The sequence below is a fragment of the Onthophagus taurus genome, chromosome 11 (assembly GCF_036711975.1).
Source record: "Onthophagus taurus isolate NC chromosome 11, IU_Otau_3.0, whole genome shotgun sequence".
In the NCBI taxonomy this organism is placed as follows: Eukaryota; Metazoa; Arthropoda; class Insecta; order Coleoptera; family Scarabaeidae; genus Onthophagus; species Onthophagus taurus.
In genome coordinates, this window is record NC_091976.1 from 6,711,386 (window position 1) to 6,733,227 (window position 21,842).

At 31.3% G+C, this 21,842-nt stretch overlaps 1 protein-coding gene and 1 long non-coding RNA gene across 2 annotated transcripts; both read right to left on the minus strand.

The window, feature by feature from the left end:
- Positions 1-513: 513 nt before the first annotated feature.
- On the minus strand, positions 514-1,293 carry LOC139432043 (uncharacterized). The gene has a single exon (XM_071200373.1). The coding sequence runs from the start codon at positions 1,291-1,293 to the stop codon at positions 514-516; it is 780 nt and encodes a 259-aa protein (XP_071056474.1).
- Positions 1,294-18,825: 17,532 nt separating this feature from the next.
- LOC111418027 (uncharacterized) lies at positions 18,826-21,191 on the minus strand. The gene is made up of 2 exons (XR_011642045.1): positions 21,069-21,191; positions 18,826-21,017 (listed from the first exon to the last, which is right to left on the minus strand). It is a non-coding gene; the product is annotated as an uncharacterized lncRNA (long non-coding RNA).
- Positions 21,192-21,842: the final 651 nt, after the last annotated feature.

Below are 21,842 nucleotides of genomic sequence, written 5' to 3' on the forward strand. Positions count from 1 at the left end.
TTGTTCTCGAGAATAAATAATAACGTAACTTTTACTGAGGAAGCTTTGATATTGCCTAAATTGATCTCTTATCTACCACAAAGACAATCGTTAAAATTAGAATTTAATCTATACCTTTTCAAGCACAAATTGGCACTAATCAGAATCAAAATGACATTAGTCAAAATCATATTGCCAATGTCAATTTCAAATTGGCATTAGTCAAAATCAAATTGACAATAATCAAATTGAAATGGCATTAGTTAATATCAAATTGGCAATAAACAATATCATATTGGCATTAATCAACAAATTTAGCACTAATCAAAAGCAAATCGGCATTAAACAAAATCAAAATGACATTAGTCCATATCATATTGGCACTTATGAATTTTAAATTGACATGGAAATAAAATTATATATCAGCATTAAATAAAATGAAATGGGCAAAAACATTTTATTGACTTACAAACACATTAGATAACAATTATATTACTTAAGAAAGTAGGTAACGTTATGTTTTAAATAACACTCTTAAAAATTTATATCTTGCATATTCAATGCAGAAGGGATAAATCGTTGGATGTGGGCAATAAACATTGCGCAATTGGCAACAGTAATCTTGTCCATATTATTATGAACGGTGTTCTCTAATTTCTGCATTCGATATTCTGTTTGAGTCAGATGATCCCGGTCAGCACCAGCCAAGATGTTATTTACCTGTATAGCCATATCTGCTTTTACTCCTGCTTTTAATGCAGACCACGCTTGTTCAATAGGATTAAACATAGGGCTGTACGGACTTAGTCGTAAAAGTGTGTGGTGTTCAAATTCGTTTTCTGCAAAAACCTCTTCAATAGTAGAGTGGCATGGAGCATTATCAATAACTAATGCAACTCCAGTTTGGTAAAGGCCTTGCGCTCTTCTTAGGCATTGCCTCACAAATTCATTTGCTTCCGGCTTCTTGAAAGAGCCCCGACGTAGTTCGGAATGAATTAGCCCCATGTTTCCAATGCATCCTATTAGGTGAATATTCGACCCTCTGCAACCTGCAGACACTGTTGTGCAGCGAGTCCCTTTTTTTGAACGACCCTGAGTCCGCGATATGAACAAATTAAAGTTTGTCTCGTCCATGTATATGATAGGTATATTTTGTGCTTGAAGATCCAATAAATTTTCTACATAAATACTGCTGCTTGTTTTCGTTTGAATACTATTCACGCTCTCTGGTTCTCTACGAGCAGTCTTCAAAGTAAACATCAATCCATTGAGATGCTGTCGAATGCATTCAGCAATTTTCTTTAAATAAGGCATCTCGTGTGAATATAATAGTTGAAATTTCGCAATAAATTACCATAAACTTGACAATAACCGATAAGTTAACAATTGTTTAACACCAACTTATACATTTATTTTTCATGCCATCTTGATATTGTTTGGTGCCAATATGATACGGACTAATGTCATTTTGATTTTGTTTAATGCCAATTTGCTTTTGATTAGTGCTAAATTTGTTGATTAATGCCAATATGATATTGTTTATTGCCAATTTGATATTGACTAATGCCATTTTAATTTTGATTATTGTCAATTTGATTTTGACTAATGCCAATTTGATTTTGACTAATGCCATTTTGATTCTGATTAGTGCCAATTTGAGCTTGAAAAGGTATAGATTCATTAACTCTTGCCGATCCTGAATTCAACTCGCCAAATAAAATCGATTTGATTTTGGGGGTCAGTGTATATTCAAAAATAATAAAAGGCGGTATACTTAAAAGCTCAGATGAGGGTTTATTAGCTCAACAAACTACATTGGGTTGGATTATATCAGGGTCACTTTTAAACAAACAGAACCGAATTATGCTCCTTATGGATTTCAGTGCTCCATAGACCATGAATTTCTAGAATAAATGCAACGGTTTTGGAGACAAGAAACTGACGTTACCGATGCACCGTGTCTCTCAACCGAAGAACAAGACTGTGAGAATCATTTTAAAGAAACTTATTCTCGTCTTCAAAATGGAATATTCATGGTACGTACTGTTGGTACTTTTACATGACGACTCAAATAGCTACAGTCGAAGGTGATATGAAAACACCCCAACCCCAAATCCTCCTATTCTTGAACCATCAGTGTAGATTTATTAAGTTGTTCCTTATATTCACCTGTGATTATACCCATATAGGTGAGATAACTCTTCGTGACGATGTATGTCGAATTTGGATTCTTTATTATTAATATGAATAGGTTGAGGGTAATTAAATTTTGTGTTCCGGTAATTTGCAGTCGAATAGTTTTAATAGACTTAATATTTTTGTCTAATCTTTATTTTCATCAAACTTAAAAGATACAAGCAAAAATTGAAATGCGTTAAATAAGTTCATTTAAATCTTCTTTAATCCAAAACGAATTGTCCAGTCAATATTTTTCGTACCCGAAATTTCTATGATTCTTCCTGGACCTACAACAAATATCTAATAGCATCTAAAAAGAAAAACATAAAAGAAATAAATTACGTTTAGTATGATTAATATTTTTAAATATAGTTGAATTTGTTGTGTATGCGTTTAAATGTCCAAAAATGGTTTGTACTTCTATATTATAGGTATGATTTACGAAAATTGGTGTTGCTATAACGGTTTTTTCGTTCGGTGCATTTTTAAATTTCCACTCCAAAAGTTCTTTCTCATCTTTGCAATCACATCCCATACCTATTACTGTAATAATATGTTCGGTAACGAAATGAATCGGGTACAATTGATACCATTGGATTTGGAGGCTGGATTCGTTGTCTATTGTTGTGGCATCAATACGATTAATAATTGGTGAAGTTAATTGTTCTGCAAATGTAGATTGTGTTTAAAAAGTTAAAAGAATTGAGAGAAATAGTTACTTAATAAAACATTTATAGTTGAGCTATTATCTCCAAACTTTCCGTCGGGTAACTTCCATCTTGCCCAATATAAATATTCTTTATTTTCCTCCATGTTATCTAATTGGTACCAAGAATCATCACTTATCTTAAAACTTTGAACAAAATGTTGTTCGCTATCGTTGATTTTCACTAATGTGTAAATAAATTCGATTTCATTAATTGTACAAGCGTTATCTTCTTCTTGTTCGATCCAACTAACGAATGCACCCGTTTTATTTGGCCAGGTGGACACATGATTTGGAGATAGCTCTAAATCAAAAATAAAATAAAATTGGTTAAATTTAACTTAAAAATACTGACTTTTAATTGGGCCACTTTCGAATATTTTAACGGGTTCTCCCGTCCAATTCATTGATTGTGGAAAATATGTTGTTACTGAAATTGAATGGTTTTCACAAGGTATTAAGGAAATTTCGGTTTTTGTGGTGGATACTATTCTTGTGGTTGAGTCAAAACTGTCGGGAATGATTTTAACGATGTATCTTATATCGCATAATTCTGAATTGTTCGGTGCAGTCCAACTTAAATTGCTTTTATTTGTAAATTGAAGGTTTTCTATTTCTGCACTACCTGAAGAAAATATTCTTAAGAAATTGATGTGAAGTGTCGAAAAAGATTTTAACCTGTATTTCTAGTGATTATGGTTTCATGTGTCCAATGAAGTGGTTCTCCCCGTATGCCTCGCGATTGAACGCCGATTTGATGCTGTTTACAACTTTCCTTCTTCAGTATTATGGATGTTAGTCCAACAAAGGTGGATAATATATGATTTCCGTCTATCGTAAATTCAATATAAAATAGATCAGAATTGCAATCATTTCCTATAGGTGGATCCCAAAATGCCTCAAGGGTTAAATCAGTTTCAATAATTTTTAGGTTGTGAACTGGACCACAATCTAATTCTATTTTAGAAGGATAATTAAAAATTAAAATAATTATATAAATATTTAAAAAAATAACCTCTTGCAGTAGTAACCCAAATTGCCATCGAGATTACTAACACTAATATCATAGGAATAGAAAACTCCATGATCTACAAAACTTCACCCAAACTTGAATATTTCACAATGTAGTACTCACGAAGCGCTAAATTAAAAAAATATTATGTTTGACGATATTTTTAAACAAAAATTTATCTTCATCTGGGACTTATTGAATGGATTGAAACCTTTAAAGTGTTTATCATTTATTGTTAAGTAAATAATCGCGGAAAAATGTGCTTAAATTGTATTAGCCGATGTTTGTTAATCCAAATGAGATCCTTTTTATTTTAGATTGTAAATCAATCAACGTATACAGTGCGCATCAAATGTAAATTTTAAAGAGCTCCGATAAGGTCAAATTTTTCTCAAATCTATTTCTATTGAAACAAGGTAGACAAATTGCTAAGATAGTAAGAAGTGAATGATGCCATCGACTGTTGCAGTTGCCGACGTCGACACAAACAATACAGAAATATAAACTTCAAATAGATCATTAACTTCCAGAGAATGACGCTGACCGAAGAGTGAAACTTTGTGAACAATTTACATATATAAGGTAGTTCGGTAAATTACATCGTCAAAATACGAATTTGAAGTGACATAAACCCACAAAAAAGAACTTGGGAATTGCCTCGAAATGATAGAGCTTCAAATATTACTATATGTTATCCCGATATCTCGAAACGAGAATTAAAATAACCATATAAAAAAGCAAATGTAAACAGGCATGTATTTAGCGATGAGTCAAAATGTGAATAAGAACAAAACCGGATGCAACAAAAATAGTAATGTTATTCTGGTAACGATTTGCTGACTATGGGCGATTCTGCTAAAACTTAGCAGAACTTTAATAAATTGCAGCTCCTGCTTATCCGATAATACCTGATTGTATGCAGATATCACAAATTCCTCAGCCTTGTATACGAAAGAGAAGTATATCAATGTCTGCAAGATCGACGGAAAGATGAACATTTGTATTACAAAACAAAGAGAAGAATACAAGAGTAGAGTTGTGCAATTGACCAATATATAAACTTTAATAAAACTTTAGTTTCTAATTCACTAAACTTTAAAATTAACCAACTAATTTTGGAGGGGTACTTATCGATCCCTGATAAAGGTATTTATAAATTCCAAAAGTTACTATCAAAACCAACAAGATTTGATCTGGTTGGATACTTTATAACAACCACTGGTTATATGTTTTGCCATACGGTCCGCATACATACATAACATACATTTTTCCGCAATATTTACATTCAGCTTTCTTTTGATGTCCTTCTGTTATCTCTTTAAAACATTTGAAAATGTTCTTTTTTGGTTTCACCATTTTTATTGTGTTTATTATATGTATACAAACATATAAACAAACAAAACCTAAAGTCACTGTCATCACTAGAGCTCGGATTTTTATGCAGTCAAATTGTAGGAGATATGCGCATAAATATGCAAGCTTTTTATCCGAAATATGCAAAAATATGTGGAAATATGCAAAAATATGTGGAAATATGCAAAAATATGTGGAAATATGCAAAAATATACCTTTCTTATAGTTGGTGTAATTATTATTTGTTTCCATCATTCGTATTAAAATAAAATAAAGAGTTGCACTTTTTTTTCAATATTGATAATATTGATATTGATAATTGGATAATTGTTATATTTATGTTCTACCGGTTTCGACTCAACATAGAGAGAACATAGAGAAAACGATTCATCGCATCCGCCCATAATTACACATTTATTTAATTTTTAATTTTCTTAAGTTTTTAATCACGAACAAATGTTTAATACTGATACCAGGCCTTTTTTCAAATTATGACGCGTTCCTGAAGATGACTCTATGTTGAGTCGAAACCGGTAGAACATAAATATAACAATTATCCATTAAAAAAAAAAGTGTAACTCTTTATTTTATTTTTCTTATAGTTGTTATCAATCTATTTCTATCACATTTTTGTATGTTTTGCAATTTTCACATGTTGTTCTATTTGGGACTTCCTCTCACACGTTATGTTAAAAAAGAATAATTAAAAAAGTTAGCCATAGATACTCTACCAGATTAAAAATCAAAATCTGAGACTTTAAATGGAATATGAAATTTAATACAGTTTTATTTAGTTTTAATTTAACAGTTTTCCATTTTTTTTAACTCCTAGTGTAAAAGTCTATGAGAAATACAATTTCGTTGTCATCAAACCATTGGCAACTCCGCTGAAAACTCTAATTTTTAACTTAAATCTTTGGCTAAAACGTTACGACATAATTTTTAAAAAAATACTTACAACTTTGACACAAGCTTTACAAAATAATTCAAAATTTAGTCAAAAAATATCCTGTATTGTACTTGAAACTAGAAGGTATGTTCACATATTTAAAAATCACGCAGTCATTATATTTATTTTATTAAGCACCAAGAAACAAATCTAGTAAAATGACAAAATATGCGAAAATATGCAGTAAATGGCCAATTTATGCAACATCCAAAAAAGTTGTAAAAATATGCAATATATGCAATTTTTTTATTGTACCATCTGTCTTATTTTTATGTAAATCGCCCAGAAACCAATTTTGAAAAAAATATTCCAGAAAATAAACAAGATGCATTTTGCATAAAATCCGGGCCCTAGTCATCACAACACAGCACAGGAAATTACGTGTCAAAAATGATTCACGGAATCCCATAAATCTAATTGGCTAAATATGGTAAAAGCAATTCACTGCAGTTCATAATTTAAACTTACAAAATACTTTACTATTGCTACTTGAATATAGATGGCATTATTATATTTGACCGAGTAATTGACGATGGTCAAGTACTGACAGTCAATTGTCCATGGCACATCCCTATACAAGAGTACTCGGTATTTAATAAAGAGACTCCAAGAATCGTAAGTATAAGCACAAAATGAATGATCACGGTAGTGAAGTCGAATTAATGTACAGTTGAGCTGAAAATCTGCACCGTTGATTGAGTGTGTTGTTAGCATAGAGAGTCCACGCATTAAACCACGCAAGTCTTGGTGATAGGATCACGCATGACACAGGTAAATTGAACATTACCTTCATTGATGGTCATGCAGTGAGGGACGTGGAGTGCTGATGAATGCTCGTGTCCCGAGTATACCATAGTATAGCACAGAGTGAAAAGCCCTGTAGAATATAAATGTTGTATATGACTTACTTTACAATAAAGATTTTACTGTGCGACTAGTTTAATGGTAATAAAATGGTCCTATTTGATGGCCAGCACGTAGTCCTGATCTTACAATTATGGATTTTTATTTTTGGGGACGATTGAAACAAATTGTTTACAGTGAACCATTACAAGATGAGGCTGAACTATTAAAACTAAGAATAATTAAAGCGATAGAATCTCTACCACGGGCGGAAATTCGTACTTTTTATAAAGAATTTAGTACTCATTTTCAAATGTGTGCCGAATTGGGAGGGAATGTGTTTGAATGAGGATTTGTTCACTTACAAATAAATAATATTTATTACTTACATAGTGTGTTATTACATAAATTTACATTTAAAATATTTTATTCAATTAGCCATATTTTAATTTGATTTGTCCGTATATTTTTCACTAACATAAGTTGTAACTTTTATTTTATTTTATTGGTTTCTATGGTTACATATCGTAAGTTGAACTTGAAAAATTTTTAATTTAGGAAAAGTATAATTTTTACATAAAAATGGGAATAATTAGTTAATTTCTATAGTTAGAATATAAAGTTCGTACGATTTAGTGGTTTGAACATATCCGACGCATTATTTATGCTGAGATAAGTTTGAATAATCAGCAACAACAATTTTTTTCCTCTTTGTAACTCGATCCGGGGACATACTGTATATATTTATTTTACAAATACCTAATCCAGTTCCATAAATTTCTTTAAAGTTTCTAAAGTCTTTAAAAATACTGCTCGTAATATACGGAAAATACCTTGCAAAATTCGAAAACTAAACTATCAAACACAAAGCCGCATCAAAACACTAACCAACTTAACAAACAACTTAGAAAACAATAGAAAAACGAATTGACGAAACGACTACTTAAATCCTAAAATATTTATTAATTTAAACTGCCAAGATATCTAAAAAAAGTAGATATCTACATAATATAACGCAATATAACGCCATCTATCCCGTCGGCCCAATACTAAAAATGACGCCACTTTGTACGAACACGACGTGAATAAGTGCCAGGGGTATGCAACTGAGTAGTGTTTTTGTTATATTTACATTGTCATTCAACCTACTTCGTTTTTTGTTTATACAACTAAAACTCAAACTTAACCCTGTTTACTGGGGTGTAGTAAACAAAAACGAAGTTTTACAAAACAATAACTTAAATTCTAACAACTAGTTTATCTCTGAACCCCTCAAATTTAACCTTTTCTAATGGCTTAGATAAAAAAGTCTTCTAAATTATCCTCACTACTACAATAGATCATTTTATTTCTTTTTGACTTAACTATATCATATATAAAATGAAAACGAACGTCAATATGTTCGAGTAATATGTTTACTTCGTCTGTTTAAGATTCCATTATTGATCAAGCCTGTAGCACTTCTATTGTCTATCAGAATTGTTGTTTGTATTTCTTCACCAATCAACTCTTCCATAAAATTAAAGCCACATATTAACTTCAAATTTACATTTATTTATACAGGGTGTCTCAGCGAGACCGGTCATTAGACGTTTCTGGAGTTCTGGCCAAAATAGGAATTAGAAAATTCAGATTAAAGTATTATCAATTGCGTTCTCTTAGACTAAAATATTTTCAGATTTCTAGCACTGCCGGTTATACCAGAAGTCTCTAACAACTTTATTTTTTTAAATGGAACACCCTATATATTTTTACATATTTGGGTTTGTCTATTTTCAAGGTTTATGAATAACTCTACGTTTTGCTGTTTGATTCGGCCGTTCTCGAGTTATTCGATTTTTTCTAAAAAAATCTGCTCTAGTAGACATTTGTTCAAAAAATCAGAGAACGCTTGATTTTTGGGATATCAACTTAGGATTCAGAACATGCTTAAACAAGATGATGGAGTATGTTTTAAAATTATATTTACACAAATCAAAAAATTTAACAAAAGCTATAAACATTTACTTCAGATGATAAAAAATTGGTATAAAAATCTAGAAATAATTTACAATAAATGTTCGAAATGGTGGCCGTTCACATTCAAGCACTGTGTAATACGTGAAGAAACACTTTCAACTGTTGCTCTTCGTATTTCTTGAGGAGAGAGAATGTCGAATGCTGCTCGCACGCGTGCTTCTAATTCCTCCCTCGTATTTACCGGTGTCTGGTAAACCTGATGTTTTATATGTCCCCAAAGGTAGAAGTCTACAGGCGTCAAATCTGGAGATCTTGCCGGCCAGTTCCACGGTCGTAACCGCCTTATCCACCTGTCTTCAAACATTGAGGTAAGTTCTTGAGATACTTCCTGGGTGCAATGGGCCGGAGCTCCATCCAGTTGATACCAACAGCTTCTTCTCATGTTCAAAGACAGGTTGTCAAGAAAATCTACCACACTACGTAATAAATTTAGGTAACGCTCTGCCTTTAAAACACCGTCATAAATGACGTAAGAGAATCTGTCATCCATCATAAGGCAAAAAACGGTAAAACTAAACCTAACTTGATAATTTCTTTCTCGGGTGGTATGCGGGTTGACGGAAGCCCAGATATGATTGTTATGCCTGTTAAAGATTCCTTCGCGCGAAAACTTAGATTCGTCCGTCCATATAACTTTTTTCAAAAAGTTTTCGTCCTCTTCACAGCGAAGGTATAGCGTCTTACATGGGTCGTTCTCATGAAACGTTAAAATGTGGAGCGAAAATATATTTTAATTTCAAAGTTAACTAGAAATTATGAAAAAAGTACTGTGTGAAGTGGAAGGTGTACTAATGATTAGCTGGTAGTTTAACGCGCAAAATTTTTTGTTTTTGTGGGTCTTTCAAAATTTCGAATCCATTCTAATGACGAGCGATCCACTCTAATGATTATCTTAAGGTAATTATATAAAATGCTTATTTGATTTAAAAAAATAGTTTATTAATAACAAAGTTTTATTTTAAATTTCATTTTTATAACAACAGTTATTTATTAATTACAAAGTTTGTTTATTAGAAGATTTTTTAGCAATTTTTAACTGACAACATACTTATATTAGTATACGTATTTCCATGTACACATTCTGTACCAAATTCACAATGGAAACAACTGAGTTTATTTAGAAAAATTTGCTTCCTTTTTCTGGACCATGTTATTTGATGAGTTTACATCAGTCTTTTAGCACTCTTTATAGTTTTAGGAAGCTCTTTGTCAACTTTTTCAATATCGTCTACATCAATTACATCAATGTGGATTTTCAACATAGCTTGCTGTAATTTACACACAAAAACTTCAAAATTATTAATGTCACAGTTACAAGAAACTAATCTATCTGCACAACGTTTAATTGTAGCGCCAATTCCGTCTGGTGCTCCCTTTCCGTGCCCTGCTTCGGAAAAATTCCAAGATATGTAATTGATTTCGGGATACATTTTTGGCAATAATCCTTGAATAAAATATAACATTTTCCTATTTCTATACTGAGTACTGGGACTGTCAGAGAGAAAATGTAAGGTTGTTATTTTTCTTTCATACTTTGTTACATAGTGATCTATAATTGGTGTTAAATGTACTACTATCGCAGATGAGTCATGACGAAGGGATGATGATATAGTGCAAAAACCTTGTTTTTCTTTGGTGTAGTACACAACTCCTGTATGTAACGTAATTTGCTCGCGTGATGCACCAAAGTGCACAGCTTGTGCTTCTTCGGCATACTTACAACAATAATTTTCAGAAAAGTCAATGTGCAACAAGAGTTCATGTTCTTATAAATTTCGTTTAAATTCGTTTATTTCATTAAATTGGTGTAGTATATTTAGACTATGATTTATGAATTTTGGAAGCAATATATTTAATATGGTAATTATTTCATGTGGTTTTGCGTGCATCTTTTGCTTTAATGTACGTTGGACTAAAATCGTTTTTTTAGTTTTCTCGCTAACACGTTCTTCTTTTTTTGTTGTCCACTGTTGATAAGGATATGACATATTCCACTTCTCAGGAGGAACGTTAAATAGTAATTTATTTGTATTGCAATTTTGACAGGTACGATTTAAGCATGTTTCCTTTCTGATGTCACAGCACATTGTACAAAGAACATTTTGTGTAGACGATTCTTTTAGGATATTTACCCATTAAACATGTATTTCTTTCAGCTAGTTTTTGAGGAACTACCCAAAATGGTCGCAGTTTACAGAAAGTGGAATAGGAAATAGAAATGTCATGTTATTTCTTAAATTGTTTGTGTAGTGTCTTCATAGTTGCATTTAAATAACGTTTTTGTTTTTTTCGTAAGTTTCTTGTGATAGTATCTTTCTTTCCTGGAGCTAATCTTGAATTTTCATCAGCGATAACAAATTTTCCTACAAGTTTTCTCAATTCTGGAATTTTTTATCTATTCTTGCGGTTGTAACACAACATATCGTCTGAGTGTAATTGTTTTTTCCACAATGAATAGGGTAAAAAACTTCTTGCAAATTTAAGTAGTCTGTATTTTTCAGCATCTTTCCTTTGATAACTTTAGCGAATGCTTGTTTTCTTTTACAATCCGTCAAAGCTTGGAAATTATTTGTTAACTCTTGTTTTATAACCTCCCCAAATAAAAGATGTTTTTTCACTTCTTGTGGAACATTTTTTACACCCTTGAGAAGTTTATTTACGTTAGAATTTGGCGTATCCTTTTCTGTTTTCGATTTATTTTTCAATCTATAATACTTTTTCTTATACATGTCTAACTGCCGTTTCAAGTTACTGTTTTCTTTTCTGACTTTTCCTAATGTTCTGTAGCATTTCGCACGGTTCCTCAACATTACCTTTCTGCCCTGAGTTTTTTGCCTACTTAGAGGATTCCTGTTTTCCTTAGTTTTAGTTGTGCCTAATTTCGTAGATATTGAATTATTAAATGAGCAGGACGAACCATTTTCATTATTTTCAACATTTATGTGAATTGCTTCTACCTGAGAATTATCTTCATCTAGTTCATCTGATGTGCCTGTATCTGAACTGGTAGGTGGCGTATTTTTTCGTAAGTTTTTCAAAGCTTGTCTTTTTTCTCTGTATCGCTTAGAATTTTCTTTCCATTTCTTTCTCTGAACACGTTTTTCACGATTTGATAAATCTTTTATAGACTTAACTATTCCCTTTTTCTTTGCATTCTTGTATAATTCATGCTTTTTTATCTGTTCGATTTTTTTTCTTTCAGGATTGTTTTTTATTTTTTCACGCCTTCTCTTTTCACACTCACGCTTTCTCTTTCGAATTTCTTCGCTTGAAATTTTTTTTGTTCTGGCCATGCTCCTTATTAACAAAAATAAAATATAAGTCATTAGATTGGATTTTTATCATTAGTATGGATGAAACTTTGTTAAAAACAATAAAAATAAAATCCACGCTAATGATATTTTCATTTAAAATATTTTTTAATTCGTAAACTAATTAAGCTTTTTTGAATGAAATATACTTGAATGTACCGCACAATTTGCGTAACGATTTCATCTTATAATGTCTTAGTTCCTTGTACACCTAAAGGTTTTATCAAACCCACTCTAATGTTACTGCATTGATGTACTTACCTGTCTAGCAACACAACTTCACCCTTTAATTATCACTGAACAACTGTCAAAATCAATATGTCAACATAAAATAAAAGTCAAACGGCATGAAATTAAAATGTAATTTGTGCCAACTAGAAAAAACAAAATATTCTCTGTATATTAGATGTTCAATTCTTTCCACTCTAATGATGGAAGAAATCAGGGACAGAAGTTCAAAGTCATTTTATTGAAAATATGAAATTATGAAATTAATACTACAATAACTGTACATATGCTTAAGCTATGCATGTGTAATTATAAGATATTTACAAAATTTTTACCAGGGAAAACAATAAGTGTTTTATTATAAAGTAACGTTAGGGACATCCACTCTAATAATATTTTATAAGTAAAACTTCATTTTTCTTTTCTAAAATTTTAATATTAAATAAAAAATCAAATGGACTTAATAGTCATTGGTGTGTAGTAAATTGTGACAATTCTGTTTTTATGATAATATCTTTTATTTATTTTATATTGATCAATGACAATAAAATTTAACGTTTTGTGAGAATTACCCACATAAGTTCACTCGGTCGTCGGGATCTTGAGGGTGAAGGTCTTGAACTAACGAGAACTTGTAGTCGTGGAACTAACAACCTACTGATTCCCAGACCTTCTTTGGCAGCCCGAATTGAGGCGTTAGGATTAGCCTCGAAATAAGCCAAGGACCCCCAAATCTTTAAAAGACGTTTTTTTCTCCAATGAAGAATTTTTAATATTATAGAGGAATTCAACTGGACTTCTGGTTCTGGTGAAAGACACATAAAAGCATTTATTTATATTCAACTCCAATAAGTTATTATTCGCCCACATGGTCATCGAATTAATGTTTTCCTGCAACAGAAGGCAATCTGTTGAACAGAAGGAATAACTTGAACAGTAAGCTAATAAAAACATCTTTAAATAGCCATCTATCCACTTTGTAAATTGATTAACCAGTGCATATCTGCATCAATTTTTCCAGACTGTCTGAAGGTGACCAAGGTTATTCCAATACATAGGAAGGGCCCCCTACACGAGCCCTCAAATTATAGGCCAATATCTATCCTACCAATCTTTGGAAAAATTCTTGAGGTAGTCTTGAATGGGTAACTTGTAGCTCATCTAGAGTCCAATGGTTTGTTTAGTACAGGTCAATTTGTATTTAGAAAAAATAAATCCACGACGAATGCCGTTCACGCACTGGTTAGGTTTGTCCAGGGCGGTTTCGAGGCCAAGAATCACTTGGGAGCCGCATTCTACGATTTGACGATGGCTTCAATATGAAGGACAGTAGCATCACGCTTATTAAATCATACTTGTCAAGCAGATCACAGTATATCTCCTTTGGTGGCCTGGATTCGGAGTGCTTGCCAATTTAATATGATTTCCCACAGGGCTCGGTATTGGGACCCCTCTTGTTTCTAATATTTATAAATGATCTACCGAATAATGTCTCACACAACTCAGAAGTGATTCTCTTTGCCGATGACACAACCGTCATGAATTCTTCGAATGATGCTGTCGTTTTGTAACAGCGTATGATGGAATCGCGCGATTGTATCTTTAATTGGTTCCGGTGCAATATGTTAAGCATGAATAGCATGAATGAAACACAAGCCTTGAATTTCTCTCTCAGACGTTTGGAGGTATGCGTGGAGCCTGCCAGGTATCTGGGTATCTTGACTCCGGCCTGACATGGAAAGCCCACGTTGATAATTTATTTAAAAAACTGAATACCGCCATTTTTGTTATCTGGTCACTTAGAGGGCTCGTTCCTTTCGACGTGCTCATGAAGGCATATTATGGCTACTTTTTTAGCCACGTTTCTTACGCGTTGCTGTGTTGGGGTCATTCAGCCCATGTGGCCCGAATTTTCAGTGCGCAGGTTAGATGCGTTAGAGTGATAGCCAACTTGACATTTCGGGCCTGCTGCAGGGGTAAATTCATTGAGTATAATATTTTAACTTTTCCCTCGCTCTACATCCTTCATTGTCTTATGTTCATCAAAAATAATGTTCCCCAGCTTAGGACTTTTAACCAGGGGTGTGGAGTCAGAGTAGGAGTTTGGAGTCGTGGAGTCTGTGAATTTGTGAGGTGTCGGAGTCGGAGTCGTCTTTAATCAATTTAGGAATGTGGAGTCGGAATCGGAGTCGACTATAATTAATCCCACTCCGACCTCGACTTCTTAACTTAAATAAATAGAGAAGATATAAAAACACAAACAAAAGAAATGATACAAACATAATTACACACGACTAAATACTAATTGATACACAATATTTATTAAATGTAATGTTTTTATAAAATATTTTTAAACACAAAATAAAATAAATAGTAATTATAAATTACTGAACGTTAGTTCGTAAAAATAGTATAGCTTCTAAAATGTCATCTTTGAGTGATGCTCTCAGATCAGATTTTATTATTTTCAATGCGGAAAATAACCGTTCCACACTGACTTGCGTTGGTTACAAAGCGGTTACAGCCCATGCACTATTTTGAACTATTTTGGGATATTTTGGAATGGCTTCTTTTACAGTTAATTTACTATATCTGTTAAATCTCTCCACCAATGTTAATGCATTTTCAAAATTTTGTTTGAATAATGCAACATCATTATCAGATAAATCTGATTTTAAATGAGGTTCACTTCTTTTATTTTCTTCGTCGTCTAAAAATTGTTCAAAATCATTTGTATTTTCAAGTATTTCAATAATGCTCTGATTTTGTTTTGTTTCTGTAATAGTTTGAGACTCACATAACCCAGCAACTTTCTTATCTTCTAAGTTGTTATTAAACATTCTTAATCCAACTGTATAAAAAGATTTTCTACCTCTTATCATCTGTTCCTCTGAATGTAATATTCGATACATAGGATCAATGTATATTGCTGCCAGAAGAATATCGTTATCTAACAGAAGACTTTCTCTGCGAGTCATAGTACTTCTAATCCCTTCTGCTATCAGTCCTTCAATTTTAGAAAGATTAAAAATTAAATTTTTCCACTCCTTTAAAAATACACCTGGAGTTAAATCTGCCGATTGCAATTGTACGGTTACAATGTAGGGTTGGCGTAATAATGTTTCCAATTCCATAATTTGGATCCACATATCTTCGGTCAACACAATGTCAGGATGAACCAAATCCGATATGAATGGTTTCAACTCCAAAGAACGCTTAATCATTACAAATGTACTACCCCATCGTGTAGGTTGATCAATAATTGCTCCTTTCCCTGCTTTCCGTTTAAGTAAGCCATCAATTTTCGGATTCCGTAATATTACTACAATATTTCGTATTTTGCCAATCAATTGTGTTGCATGAACCTCTTTTAAACCATCTCTTATTGCGAGCTGTAAGGTATGAGCAGCACAGCGCATGTGATTTATTTTGAGTTGACTAGCAAGTGCAATATATTCCGTTTCTTCCGTTTCGAAATCAATTACAATTTCTTCGTCATCAACATTGTCTTCGTTACTTTTATGATTTTGGAGTGATTCATCTAGATTTAATTTATCAATAGTCGTCTTCATATTGCTAGCATTATCTGTCACAATACTTAAAATTTGTTGGAATTTAATGTCATATTCACGTAAAACGTCAATTATTAGTGTTTTTTAAAAATATCTACCATGTTGAGCTTTTGTATCTTTAACTGCAATTGTATTTATACATATTTTATCGTTATCGTCCACGAATTGCACGTTAATACCAAAATAATTTGTCCTTTGTCGAGTGCATGCATCCATTTTTAAATGTATTAATTTTGATTCCAATTTGTTTTTAAGCGATAGTTTTTTAATATTTGCTGCGTTTATTATTAGTGTTCTTATGTTTTCTCTTCCTAATTGTACATCAAGTTTTTTAGCAATTTCTCCATTTAATTGCAAAAAGGCTGTACTTTCAAAGAATGACAAAGGCACAGAGTTTTGTACAACCATGTTGATTATGCATTCTTTGAACGTTTCTTGTGTCATTGTTATTATTATTTTATCACTTTTAAAATATTTGGCTATCGGATATTGAAGAGGACTTGCAGATCGTTTTAAAACCTTCGCTTCTTGTATGTTATTTTTGTTTTCATTAATCGCTTTTGATAAGTTGATATGATGACGGTCTATATGGCGTTTTAAATTAAAAGCTGTTGTAGGAGTATTTTTTGAGTCATTGGTGGTAAACGCTCTTATTTTTGTTCCACAAATAGTCTCACTAGTAGCGCCACTAGCGCCATCCATAATGCATGTCACTTGGCAAATATAATGTTTTTTATCGTCTGTCAATTCGAAATATTTGTATATTTCCGATTTAGCTCTTTCCTTTTGTGACATTTCAACGACTGGGAAAAAAACATTCATAACTATAACTTTTTTGCTTTAGACAGAGTGATCCGCGTCCGTTGTTAATGGACAACAGAGCAGCAGTGATCTCTTTATGTATCTATCGTCTTTGCCCTTTGGACATACATGCTGTACAAAAAAGTATTTTTAATATAGGGTGTTTCAAAACATGTGTCGGAAAATAAAGGGTGGGATTTCTTGCCTAATTGTAAGAAAAAAAGTTCCCATTAAACATGGTTCCACAAACGCACCCTTTCTGAGATATATGTTTTGAAAGACCTTGTATATTTACTTTTTATAATTTTGAAAATTTTTATTGTTATCATTCAGAAAAGTAAGGAAAAATTAACAATGAAGATAAATACTTGAAACATAATCATTGCTATGCAAAATAAATAAACTAAATAAAAACATCCTTTTTATGTAAAATTTAATGCTTTTTTAGATGCATAACTTCCACAGACCCTAATTCAGTTTACAAAAAAAAAGTACCACCCTTTACAATCAACAAACGATAAATTTAAACAAATACTTTCTTGAATAACCTGTATCTCCTAAATTAGCGACATTGGTATAAAAGTATCAAGTATATTGGTTAAATCGTAATAACATAAAGAATTCACTGTGTCTCTTTATTAGCAAACTTCTGCGTATCGTATAATAAATAATAATGAATAAAATAGTCAATATTAAATACTCACATACTTAATATTAGAGGAATAGATTAGATTGGTATCGACAATCAATTAATATGATTAATATGATAATTAATCAGGTAATGGTATTTGAAGAAGTTCGAAGTTCGAAAGTTGTTAACGGATGCCAAAGAGAGTTCGTTGTTTTTTATGGGTTAGAATCGGTTAGATGAAGTTTTTTGTTAATCCAACAGAGCCGTGGTTCCCCGGAACCCGGCCCGGAACTGTATTATCGAGTCGTTAGTAAATATACGTACCACTGGATGGCGCCCGTTTTACCGTTCAATATACCGAATTTTGAATTTTTCCGTTAAATAAAAAATTCAGTAAGTCGGAGTCAAATTAACAAGAAATTGAGGAGTCGGAGTCGTATTAAAACAAAAGAAAAAGATCAGGAGTCGGAGTCGAAGCAAAAAAAAAATTAGGAGTCGGATGCGGAGTCGGAGTCGCTGTATTTTTGCGACGACTCCACACCCCTGCTTTTAACTCATATCATAATTACTACACTCGGGTGGGTGATGGATTGATCACCAACTATTTGGACGGACCCAATTAATTTGGTATAAAGTTTTATATCGTTCTACCTGATGACGTTAAACTTTTGAATATAAATCAATTTAAGCTCAAAATGAAAAACTATCTGATAGCGAAAGCTTTTTATTCTATTCGGGAATTCCTGTCCAATGACTTCAGTGATTTGTGTTGACCTGTCGCGCCCTTCTGATGTCCCTTACACTTTGTATTTTATATGTACTTTTTCTAATTCGTATTTTGTAATTTTTTTGTGAAAATCATTGTAATGATATGATCACCAATAAACAATTTGAATTTGATACGGTTGGATAAGTATTGGGAAATTAGTTCCTATATAAGAACCATCGCAATTGCTACATAGGATCTTACAGATGACATTTGACTTAGATAACATCGGTACAGGTTCTTTAGTTCTTGAAAATAAACAGGAAAGAGGTAGAACCTTAGATTTTCAGAGGACAACAAGGAATTCAGTTGTGCTTAGTGAGACCAGGTAGATAAGGAATTTTTATATCTCTAGTGATCTGAGTTCGGTTAACTGTATGTTGTGGAGGTGTCATGTCAATAATATTGATCGTGTTGCTGTGGATATAGATTTCGTAGCTGTAGTAAGTAGATAAGATCTTAAATTAAACAAAAATATTCCAAGTAATTATTTATTTTATAAAATATTTAAAAACATATATATATTATTAAAAAATATATAAAAAAGTATAAATTATAAAAGATAATACGTAATCAGAGAGCATTTTTATAAAACTTAACATTGCCTTAGTTTTTGAATAGCCTCCTTCGTATTATTCAATATCTCTACATCTATATAATTAAGAGGTACCTTTATTTCGCCTTCACAACAATTTTGACAACCTTTGGTTATTTCGTTTACAAGGTTATGAAGTGTTATATCAATAACTCTACAGTTAAAATCTTGTTCGTCGTCGTAAGAAAAGAGATACATTTCTTTCTTAACATTACGAAGTTCAATTCCACAATTGTCACAAACGTTCGACATGAAGGCATTAGATAAGCAAGCATTAAAGATTTTTGATACAAACGTACTACTACAGAGCATCCTTTCAAAGTATTCTATGCGAGTGATTTGTTCCAGTAAGCTTAGAATTTTTGCTTTCTTTTTTATCTCTTGAATATCGCTTATCGCTAAACCATTTATAACATTAGAAAGAATAATTGTTACAAAGAAAATAAAAAATAAAAAAAATATTTGACTTAAAGTTCTGTTCAAATTTCCCTCTTCCAATAAAGACTTCACCGATTAACATTACAACGACTTTTAAAAACGTTAAAATTGGGTCATCAAAAAATGTTGATGTTACGTTATTATTATTATTGTTGTAGCTCTCGTTTTTGTTGTTTTCTGATGGTATGTTATAAATTATATACATCCCGAAAGCAAAAGCGATAAGTAAAATAGAAGACCAAATAATAAATTTAAAAAAATTCCATGTGACTGTCTTAAGAACCGAGACGTAAATTGTGAAAGGTAAACATCTAGCTATCAAGAACATTATATTTATTAAAGTCAAGATAATAGCACTAGCTAAGGCATAATAGTAAGCTAAATTCAGTTTTTCATCTTTATAAAATAGAGCATTAGATAACATATAACCAGATGTAGTTAATATAAATATATCTAAATAATTTTCGGGGTCAGTAATGTAGATATTTAGTGCTAAAATAATTTGTGTTAGCTCTTTTAAAATAAATATGATTAACGTAACGGATAATAAACAACAAAACATAAAACGGAAAGAGGGCGAATTGCCACTAAGAATATAACCAATTAAAAAGGCAACATTAATTACGTGAAAAATTAAATTAATTATGAAAACCTTTCGCATTTTATAATTTTTTAGATACAAAACGGTTGAAATAACCGGGTGTTTTAATAAATGTTGTAATTTCTGGTTTTTGCCAATACGCAAGATTACATTTGCTTCTGACGTTCCTTTAGAAAATAATGATGTGTAATCAAACTTGATAGATCTTTGATTTATCTGATTTCTTCTATTCAAATTGTATATAGATTCCTGAGTGGTTGGTGTTTGCTTTTTTATGCAAGCGTCCAAAATCTTTTCTAAGTCTTCGGCGGAAATAATATCAACAGGCATAACTCCCGCTTTATTTGTAATATCTAAAAACGCATTTCTTTTCAATAAATTATTAATTGTATCAATATCTCCATATTGCACGGCATAATGTAACACTGTTTCCGTAGACGTCAACTTCATTGATCGCAATTTTTAAATAATCTTGATTCAAAATAACCGCTATACAAGCTTTGTAATTACGAACATTGTCAGATTCATATATAATGCAATTTTGCAATAACGTTATCAATATGAGATGCAAGAAATGAGAGTCATAATAAATTTTATTTCGAAATAATTCTTCGAACATCGTAGGAAAACCATATTTGGAAAATATATTTAAAATTTGTTTGTTCGTTTCCATTTTGTGTTTATGAATTACTATGGGGAGTAAAAATTTTATAATTTTTATTAAATGTTTTTCACAAGCCCAACCAATAATTGTTAAGCCATCTTCCAACAGCGAACAATTATTGGTACTACGCCTATATTCTTTAAAAATTTGAAAACATTTCGTTTCGTTAGATCTAAAATAATTTATAAATTCTTCTTCTTTCTTCTGGTTTATGAAAGTTATTAAGTTTACGAAATCATTATCGATAGTTTTTTTGGTAACCACATCCATTTCACGTCCTTTAATATTTTTACCTGATTTTACTTTGTTATTACCAGCCATTTTTATTTAAAATTTATGCATTAATTTATACCTCAATTTTTAACCTTAATCTAAAATTAATAACTCAATTAAAAAATTATTAAATAAATTTGCTTACTTACTATAAATTTCGAATAGATTTGTTACAAAACCTTTAAAGCCCAACTATAAATAATAAAGTTGAATTTTTGTATTCTTTAATTCATCAAAAAGATTATGTTCGGTGAGAACGAGGAAAACCACTCCTTCCTCCAACTATTTGTAATGTGAATGCATAGCGTAGATAACAAAAAATTACAAAAAAAAATGATAGAGATTTGATAAACACATTCTAGTAATATAGTAACGATTTGGCAACATCGCTTCCCAATAGTAAATTCGCAATGCTTTTAAACATATGAAGGTTGGTAAATATTTTAAACATTTTGCTAAATTTATTTTACGTTAATTTTAAACATTTATTTGTAATTTTAACATAATGAGACAGAACAAAATGTATTTATTATTATTATTATTAGAATCCATGTTGCGAGATTAATTAATAAAATAAGATATAATAAAACAATCATGTGTTTTAAACTTCAGTTTCTCGCGTTTATTTTAAATTTCCTCGGTACCGGTTTCGACACTATATTAGGTCATCATCAGCCGAATCTACAAAACAATTAAATTACAAAAAATCCTGTATGAATGAGAATAATTAAAACTATAAATAAAATAATATCTTATAAATATTTATTTATAATATTTTATTTTATATTTTATAAGATTTTATATTATTTTATTTATTTTATATTATTTTATTTATTTTATATTATTATATTTTGTTTTATTATATCTTATTTTAAAATTTATTTAGGCCAACAAATTAAAATAATAAATAAAATAGAAATTTC

Coding starts and splice junctions, on each gene's coding strand:
- LOC139432043 (XM_071200373.1), bottom strand. CDS start 1,293: ATGCCTTATTTAAAGAAAATTGCTGAATGCATTCGACAGCATCTCAAT.